General features: G+C 45.6%; 1 protein-coding gene across 1 annotated transcript; it reads right to left on the bottom strand.

Moving 5' to 3' along the window:
• Positions 1 to 4,649: 4,649 nt before the first annotated feature.
• Positions 4,650 to 7,986, bottom strand: LOC116758188 (calcitonin receptor-stimulating peptide 1-like). Its single transcript, XM_032640945.1, has 5 exons — positions 7,886 to 7,986; positions 6,736 to 6,830; positions 5,838 to 5,975; positions 5,363 to 5,547; positions 4,650 to 4,802 (listed from the first exon to the last, which is right to left on the bottom strand). The coding sequence occupies exons 2-4, from the start codon at positions 6,819 to 6,821 to the stop codon at positions 5,388 to 5,390; spliced, it is 384 nt and encodes a 127-aa protein (XP_032496836.1). The 5' UTR covers positions 6,822 to 6,830; positions 7,886 to 7,986; the 3' UTR covers positions 4,650 to 4,802; positions 5,363 to 5,387.
• Between the last annotated feature and the right edge of the window lie 1,927 nt (positions 7,987 to 9,913).

The raw sequence follows: 9,913 nt of genomic DNA, 5'->3' as shown, positions 1-9,913 counted from the left end.
CCTCTGAGAGGGGAGAGAAAGCTTGCTGCCTGGACTGGCAGAACAGTATTTTTCTCTTTGTCATGAAAATGAATCTACAACTAACTCCTAGTCCTTGCATGGATGCCATGCTTTCTCCAAGTTGTCAGCACATGCTTTGTAATGGGTCTGCTTGGAGAGTTCACCTATAGCCTAAAGCATATATCTAATCGAGCCTGAAAAAGAAAGAAGAAATGAATAAGACCAATTTCCTAAGAATGATTATGGTCTCTTAGGGAGGTAAGAATCACACAAATGAAATAATTAACCAACAAGGACCCACTGTATAGCACAGGGAAGTATCCTCAATATTTTGTAACAACCTATAAGGGAAAAATCTGAAAATATATATATATATATATATATATATGTATAATTGAATCACTTTGCTGTACACCTGAAACTAACACAACATTGTAAATCAACTATACTTCAATTTTAAAATAAATAAATAAAAATAAAGAACAATAAAAGAGAATAAGCATTGTTTTCCTATTGCTGCCATAGCAAATTATCACTACTTTAGTGGCGTAAAACAATACAAATTTATTAACTTACACTTCTGTAGCTAGAAGTCCCATGTCCAACATGGCTCTCACTGTTCTAAAATCTTGGCAGGTTTGTGTCCATTCTGGAAGTTCTAGAGGAGAATCCATGTCCTTCCCATTTCCTGTTTCTAGTGGCCACCCATGTTCCTTGGCTCATGGCCCCTTCCTCCATTTTCAGAACCAGTAATAGCGACTTGAGTCCTTCTCACATTACCTCACTCCAACCTCTGCTTCCCTCTTCTACTTGGAAGGAGCCTTTTGATTTTACTGGGCTCACCTGGATAATCCAGGATAGTCTCCCATCTGAAAGTCCTCAATTTAATCGCATCTTTAAAGTCTCTTTTGCTGTGTAAAGTAGCAAATTTGCATTTCCAAGGATTAGGATGTGGATGTCTGGGGGCAGGGGTCCTTATTGTACCCACCATAATAAGTAAATGTTGGGCTGACTGGCAAGGACAGTGAATGCTGGGGCTTGGAGAAAGAGGCTGCTGTGGGCTGGAGCACTGAGGAAGTCGCCCAGAGCAGGTGGGCCAGAGCCAGAAAGTGGCTAAATAGAGGGGAGGTAACAGAGTGCCTGAAAAGAGAGTGCATCCAGTGGGGTGTGGGGCAGGGGGTGAGGAGACCACTCTTTATATCATGTGCCATCCTCTGTCCCTCTTCTTGAGAATGGTGCCTCCCTGAATCTACAACCTGTATGGCTGGCTGCACTGAAATCTCAAGTATCAGATGTTCCTCCTCTAGCAACTTCCATTTTCCGTTCTTCAATATTCCTGTTCATATGTGCTACAGAGCAAGGGGGGCTATTGAGCGAACCGTTGTCACATTTGGTGAAACTCCAGTAGAGGTGGAAAACGGACTGCTTTGCATCACATAACTCCAGGCCTTGACAGGTTATTGGTTAGGATGCAGTTAAATCCTGAAGTTGGTGCTTGAACTTTGAGCCCCATCCCTTACATACTTCTACTAGATCCCTTTGACAATAACCAAACAACAAGGCTTTTAATTAAGTGAGGATTGTATTAAAGCCCACCTGAAAAAACCCACTTTATTTTTATAACCTGTATCCAGTATTTAATGATGCATGCAGGTTGGGCAGGCAATAGGGAATTGTTAACACATGGAAGATGCACGTGAGCCCCGGGACTTTTCACTGCTCTAAGTTGGAGAAACTTTCTAATGTGCCCGTGCTCCCAAGAGACATGTGATCATTATTTAGGCGTCAGGCTTCTGGAGCTTTGATGTATGATTCCCTGATCCCTCGGTGGGAATGCCAACTGCCATTAGAGCCTAGAACCAAGAACACAACATCAGTGGATTTTTAGGTTAGGCAAGGAATGAGAAAGGCACTTATGGCAGAAGGAAGGAATGGGATATCGTGTCCGTGGGGTTTTCCTGGCCTCTCATTCTTGGAAAATGAGAGGTCCTAGCTTATTTTCCTGTAGCATAGAGGTGACTTGACCTGGAAGGCTGCTTTTAATCTTTTTTAATCTCTTAATCATTTATGGGAAAGTATCATATAATAAACCTCATAGAAAAATCTCAATTAATTTCCCAAGTCAAAAATTAATAGATACTACTTTCTCAAACCTCAGTGCAAAACCTGGAACTGAATAAGTGAAGCATAGTTGTAAAAGTTATTCTAAATTTTAAAATACTCTTTTATACAACTTCTGAATCAAAGTGAAAATCAAAACAAAAGCTATAGACTATTTTAAATATGCAATCTTTATATCTTGTAAACATGTCAGTGGTTACAGATGAACTCAGAGAACGAAATCAGAGCATTACATAGTTTCATAATTTACTTATTAACTCAACAAATATTTATTGAGTGCCTATCATGTTCTATGGAATTTTCTAAGTTCCAGGGATATAGTCAAGGATACATGTAACTTCCCTCATAGAGTTACATGCTGGTGGAAGGACATAGACAAAAAAAGAAAAAATAATAAATATATAATATTTTAGATAGTAGTAAGTTCTATGAATAAAAAATTAAGCTGAATAATCAGATGATAGAGAGTAATCTAAGAAGGAATGTACTTTTGTATATGGTGGTCAGGAAAGTCTTCTCTGAGGTGGTTCGTCAGAGTTCCAAAGGAAGGGAGGGAATCAGGCATGCAGACTTTTGGGGAACAGCATTTTAAACAAAAAAATAATTAAAAATAAATAAGTGCAGAGACCCTGAGGAAGCTGGGAGTGAAACAAGCGATGGGTTATTTTGCAAGAGAGCAGAGACATGATATGACTCAGATCATGTAGTACCTCAGACCCAGAGGGAACCAGAGAGTTGACTACAAACACAAAAGAGAAGAAGACTTAACTCCTCATTTAATAAATATTTACTGAATGCTGCCTTGTGCCAGGCATACTGTTCAGTGTGTAGGGGATTCAGCAATGAACAAAATAGCCATATTCCTATCTATGTGGAACTTAACATTGTTTACATAGGATGGGATACATATGATAAATTAACTAAAATATATGCTATGATAGTAGGTAGTAAGTAGCAAAGAGGTAAAAAGAAAAAAGCAAAGAAGGGTTAGGGTGGCTTGGCAGGTGAGGGACAGTATCAGAAAGGTTAGCCAGAGTAGGTGATATTTGAATAAATATCTGGAGGAGGTGGGGCCATGGGATAAGAGCATTCTGCAGAGAGGTACCAGCAGGTGCAAACACTTGAGGGGGTCGGTGCTGGTGGATACAGAATGAGGAGTAGTAAGAAGGCCAGTGTGAGGTGGTGAGAGGAGAGGAAGGGCAGATGAACTTGGACCTTGTAAGCTATTGCAATGCCCCAGGTGTTTACTCTGTGAGATGGGGACTCAGTGGAGTATTCTGTACCTAAGGGAGATATGGTCTGATCTACCTTTGCAACTAAAGTTGGGCTACTGTGTTGAATACAGACTGAATGGAAGCAAGGGTCATAATTCTGTGTGCTTCTGAGGAAATAATAAAGTCAGTGAGTAGAAGGGGATGACTTTTCCAATTAAAGAATCCCACTTAATTGACTGTCCACCAGTAAAACTGGCTGCCCAGTAACCTTGGAAGTTATAGTCAGCAGTTGGTCACCGGCATTTCCAACAGATGCCAGGGATGTTGATGCTGTGAAATTCCTATATCAAATAAGCCTTTACATCCTATGATATCCCAGATTCCTTCTAATACTAAGCATCTCCGATTCTACAGCATGTATCACCTCAATCTCCCCCAGTTAGAATATAAGCTCCATGAATGCAGGTGGTTTTGTCTGTTCTGTTCATTGCTCTGGTCCTGGAGCTCAAATAGGGTCAAGCATATAGCAGACACTCAATGATTATTTGTTAAATATAGGAATGTCTCTGTTAAACTTATTGCAGGACCTGAGCAATGCACTTTTCTTCTCTGCACAACAGAGAGTAAAAAGTTGGATTAGATGGCATCTGATTATCTTTCCAGGTCTGCCAGTGTGTGATTCCCTTTCAAACTGTGAGCCGTTGTTCTAAAGGGCTTTTCAGGCTATGGGGTGTATGAAGGGGTGCTGTTGGGAGGAAAGGCAGGGATGGGTAAGGGCAAACCTGAGTCAAGGAGAAGAGAACAGATAACTTCTGGGGCTGGGGACCAGGGCACTCTCTGAAAATAAATGTGAATATCTCTTTGAGATGCACAAGGTTCTAATTCCAGTAAAGGTGTTTCACTAGACACTGAGGATACAGAATACCGAGGATCCACCCCAAACATGGTATCATTGCCTCGTTTGAGCCAGCCTGGTCAACAAAATGTCACAGGTCCCTGAGGTTCTCATGGGATAAACAGCATAAATAGCAGCAACACTCCTTTTAACTGTATTGAAAATACATTTGTTATCTTGATGAAGTGCACAAATGAGAACATTTCTTTAAAGAGAGAGTTCCATTGAGGCTCAGCATTACTAGGCATCCCCAGGCACCCACAAGGCAGCGATTTCATGTGCCCCTGAGGTTTAGCAGAGCAGCCAACAGGTTGGCTGACAGGGCCCAGATTTTCTACCAGATAAGCCAGTGAGATATGCGTCATATTTATTGAATACAGAATCAAATATATTGATAAAAAAGATGAACACTGGGTAGCTGCAATGATTTTATTCTGCATTTAGTTTATTTCAAACAAAAAAAGTGTTTTCAATGTCAAGAAGCATGCATACATGGGTGTCTTCCAGGCTATTTTTTTTGTAAGTTGCTTTCATTGCAAACTAAAAGAAGTAGAGTTCAGCTTCATAGCAACCTAGGAGAAAAAAAAAGTAACAGCTATTACTTACTAGTTAAGAGGCTCTTGTCATATATTATCCCAATTACTTTTTATATTGATGATACTATTGTTGCCTTCAAGTTAGATGTGGAAGCTGAGGCTCAGAGAGGGTCTAGCCCATGTCGTATAATTAGTAGAGGACAGACACAGGATTTGAACCCAAGTCTATACTCTGAATTCAGATGTATATGACACTGTAGAGTATCCTCCAAAAGGATAAGGTAATTACCTTTCAAACTCAAATGCTAGGATAATCACAATTATAACCCAGGGAACTGTGTTTTAAATAAATAGGATCTATATTTCCTGAAGGATCTCAGTGGCACAGGGAGAAACTGGAAAAACAGAGAGAAATGAATCCAAGTTTTAGGGGTTTCAGCTGTTGGGACTGTCTGTTCTTTCTTCAGACACTGGTGTGGGTGCCTTCCCCTGTGGATTTTTCACCCATATGAACCCACAGAGGATTAGAGTGTGGACTGCACCCCTGCAATATCCAGTCATTTATCCTCCCACCTGACAGTACAAAGGGCAGTCACCTTCTTCCTAGAATCATTTCGCTGCTCAGATCCAAAAGTTCCTGCGACGCCCACCAAAGATTTTGAAGCCCATCTTGGTGGGCAACAAGTTGCTCTTCACCATGCTCCCAGATCTGCTCAGCAAGCCTGCCAGCCGATGGGTCGTGCAGGTTGCAGTGTTGCAGGCTCTCTTCCGGGCAGTGATGCTGATTTGCAGGATGGAGAAAAAGAAAAAGCCTGTTAGTGAGAGCTTGAGTGCAGGTGCTGCCCCACAGGATCATCATGGAAAATTACTGCTCTCAGAGGCACCAATAAACCTTAAGTACTTCTGCTAGAAACGGTCATCACAGCAGAAAATCATAGGCCATTAGGGAAAATGCCACAATGACTCCCCATCCAGGGGTGTCAGAAAACCCAAAGGTGCCTCTGGGATATGCTTTCCTGGGCATGAAGGAGGGAGCGGATGCCCTGTGCTGGGTGGGGCAGGGAGTCTCACCTGGAGCCCTTTGTCTTCTGTGCCTTCTCCAGCTGACGGGCCCTCATCTGCTCATAGTCATTCACCATTGCAGCCAGTAGGAGGCGCAATTCCTCGTCATTGAGTGTAGCAGGATCAAAATGACTATCAAAAGCCAACCTAGGGAGGGGAAGCAAGCCCAATACAGGCTTTGAGCCCCTGACTACCCCCTCCCCAGGATAAGCAGCCAGGTTTCCTGGTTTCTGCAACTTCCCCTGAGGATGTGGCTGCCCCAGCTCTCAATGGACAGAGCATGAGGTCAGTATCCATGCAAAAATTCTGCTTCACCAGAATTTAGGCTCTGGTGTGACCTAAAAGAAGTGGTTTGCTCCAAGTGGATCATGTAGGCTTGTGAAAGCTGATGGTTAGATTTTCAAGAATTTTATGAGCTTAGTGTTAAATACAGCCATTATTAAAAATTAAATGATAATGATAGTTTGAATCTGAAAATCACTTCACTTTAATGTAATTTGAAGGTGAGAAATTAAATGTATAGGTAACATATCAGATTTAATAACAAATAACAAATTTATTGGCAAAGAGGTTAGAAGATAGGATGTAATCTGTTTCTCAAATTGCGGTTAAATTAGTAAATAGGTTTGCGAAAAATACAAATATTTGGTTAAAAGCAATGTTGTATGAAATTTACAATAACCAGTACTGTATATCTTATGTGTGTTTGTACACTGTGTGCTACACATCTTTGTCTCATAAACAGTTTATGATAAACTTATATATACGTTTACATTCATACATTACCACCACCACCCCCCACCCACAACCCCACCAAGAGCCAGATTCAGCACAGCACAACTGAGAACAGAATTTTATGATCCAGGGACAGAGGGAGGTGGGAGCGCTCCTGGAAGGGCTGTCTCACCTGAATGGCGATGAGTGGAGCACGCCTGCCTGGTACAAGACCAGGATGCTGAGGACCAGGAAGGGGGGGAACTTCCAGAAGACCATGACGACTCTCTGCAAGGGAAGAATAACATCAGCACCTGCAGAATAACAACTTCCATGAGCCCACAGACCCAGGCTCTGCTCCTGCCTCTGCCCCTAACTCCCGGGCGTCCAGCTTCAGGCTGGACATGTCACTCCACTTCACGATCGTTTCCTCCTCTACCAAGTGGACTGCTGGAAGATCCAGTAAGGCTGCAGCATGCTTGGTTTAGCAAAGAAACCTAGTGGGACAACTGGGTGAGGAGGTCTTAGTCTATAGCCCCTGCCCCATCACTCCACTCACTCTCACATACAACCTGTTGGCCAGGACTCCTGGAGGACAGAGTCCGAGTACCTGTCACCACAGCTTTTCCCACTGTGCAACCCAGAGCCGTCCTCCTGGTGCCGGGCTTTTGCACATACATGGAGGGGGGAGGGGATTACCGAGGACAAATTTCTGCGGTTGGAATCCCTGAGAAACTGAAGAACCACATTCTGCTTCTCAGCTGCTCCACACTTTGGTAAAGAGTGCCCTGTAAGAATCAAGCTGGAAGGGTCTCAAATTGGAACCCAGGACTTAAACTGGGAAAAAGGTTCCCAGAACCCGCAACGGGGGCTTGCGTTTAAAGGCTGCCTGCCCCTCAGTCACTGCACCTATTTGCCTCCCGCTTGCGCTGGCCCAGGTTCTGAAGCATTTCCCGCGGTCCGCTAGGCACAAGACGTGATCCGTGAGAGCACCATCTGCACAAAACTGTTCCTGCGTCCAGATCTGCTTGCAGTGCCAGGGGAGCTCCAGCATCCCAAACTGACCTAAGCACGTGTGCTTCGGGAAAGGAAGCTGGAGCCGCCTCAGCGCGGGGAGAGTGAAGCAGGGAGTGCGTGAACTGAGACCATCCCGTGTTACCTGTGGAAGACGCCTGGGATGCATTGCAGAGTAATGCAGGTTGTGTGAAATGACCTAGACAGAAGTGGACAGAGCCTTTGAGACTGGAAGAGATCAGCTAAGAAAAAGTAATGGAGAGAGAGAAGGAAGAGAGGGGAGAGAGAGAAAAACAGAATCCCAGCTAAGCAGGAATCTCCGGGCTTACCTGGCAGCAGGAACCAGGTGGCTTGGAGCAGAGGAGGGAGCAGGGGCAGTAGCTTTGGCTTCAGGCGATGGCACGGTGGCAGAAGTGGCAGTGACACTCGAGCTGGGCAGTGCGTCTGATGCCTCCCAACACCAGCAGCTGCTCTTATTCCCACTGCTCTGGGTCTGGGGTGGTCCAGGAGCTCTGGGCAACCAATGAGGGGAAGGATCTGAGCCCCAGAAGGATTGTGTCATCACTTGCGTCCAGAACCTGGAGCATCCAGAAGGACCACCCCACTTGTATTTGCATTGAGGTCATTGACGGCGGGGGCGGGAGGGGGACGTGGGGGGGTTGGTGAGGACCAACGAAAAACACAGGAAAAGTGAGTAGGAATTTGAGGACAGTTTGATGTCATGGTTAACTTCACCTGTTCGGTTTCGTGGGTTTTGAACACGCACGTGTCCCACTCCATCCCCAGCTGTGCGATCTTGTCGGGCAGAGTCCAGCATTACAAGGAACCCTAGGTCTCCCCTAGGTCTGACCGCAGACCTCCGTGCGAGTGCAGCTTCGAAGGTTAATGCACAGTAGAGTTGATGATTCTGTGCCCAAGCAGGGGGTCTGATTGAGGCAGCTGGAATCACGCACAGGAGGGCAGGGCTTGTGGGTATCAGACACAGAGGATCAAAAACTTTGTCACACTGGAGCTCTGTTGCTGCTGTTTCCTTTCCCAGGTGGAAACATCGTGGGCTAGTAACTTCTAGTGCCTCAGTATACTTATCTATGAAATGGGGATCATATTCTCATCTTGAAGGAATGTTATCATTACTAAGTGTGTACCTGTTATCTGCCCAGGTAGGGATCCAGAAGTGCTTACCAGGGAAGTTCATAGGGGATTCTGTGGGATTGCAATCCATCTTCCCAGACAGCACCCTGTGCAGCTGCCTGGAGTCATGCTGGTTGGTCCATCATGTGGGTTAAGGAGGGGCTGGATGCCCTGCTGGGCCTGAGCACGGAAGTGCAAGGCTAAAAGCTTCCAAGGGGACCTCTAGGCCCACGCCTCCTCCCCCACCATTCATCACCTAAAGTTCAGCCTCCTTCTCGAACCATTTGCCCAGCTGCCCCTTGCTTCCGGCTGCTGTTTGCCAAGACGTTCCAGTGACCTATGAATCCAGCCCTGCACCCACGTCTACCGCAGTTCAGTCCTCTGCTAGAAAACCCGCCAAGCTTGATGGTGCTGAAGAGTCCAGCGGAGTTCAATCCTCGCTCTCACTTCAGTCATACTCTACACACACACAAACTCAGTACTTTCTCCAAACGTGTGCCCACTCCCAAACCACAGGCACTCACAAAATGACACTGGCGCTCAGTGGCATCCAGGTGATGCGCTCAGTCCCGCCCTAAGTATGCACAGAGCCCATGATTAGGACGTGCATCCTCGAAACCTGCACCAACTCTCAGTAAGTGTGCTCTGTAAAGCCCAATTACCCAGAAACCTCGACTCTCCTACACCCTGCCCAGCACGTTTCTGTATCTCTCTGTCGGAGCTCCTGCTCTAAGCCTTCCAGGAAGGTCTGAGGTGCTGACTTGCTGTCCTCAGCAGATAGAATGCAGAAAACGAAGCTTCTCACTGTCCGCAGTATCGCTGGGTCTAAGCACATAGCGCAAGATCCAAGCAGCCTGTACAGACCCTCCAGCGCGGCAAGCACTGCGGCGGCATCGCGGGGTGGTGGAATAAAACACGGATCCCAGGTAGCTGGTTTTCTCAGGCGGAACCGAAACTAGCCGAAACGGGCCACGAGTGACCCTAGCCCCAGGTCCACGCCCCAAACCTCAGTGTCAAGAAGCTTCAGTGTTTTGTTCGACACGGCAGCTGCCTCGCGGCACATCTCTTCCCCTTGCAGGTTGGTGGTCTCCGGGCTCAGGACACCTAACTTCCAAGATGCCCTTATTCCAATTTTCTGCTTCTTAACTGCAGCGGTGGCACTGATGCAAGCAAATAAAACCTTGGGGCAGGGGAACTGGATATCTGAAACTGGCTCTCCTCAGGCA

Source organism: Phocoena sinus, chromosome 8, assembly GCF_008692025.1.
Source record: "Phocoena sinus isolate mPhoSin1 chromosome 8, mPhoSin1.pri, whole genome shotgun sequence".
Lineage (NCBI taxonomy): Eukaryota > Metazoa > Chordata > Mammalia > Artiodactyla > Phocoenidae > Phocoena > Phocoena sinus.
Note: the sequence above shows the minus strand (reverse complement) of the source record. Positions and strands in the feature narration are given on the sequence as shown.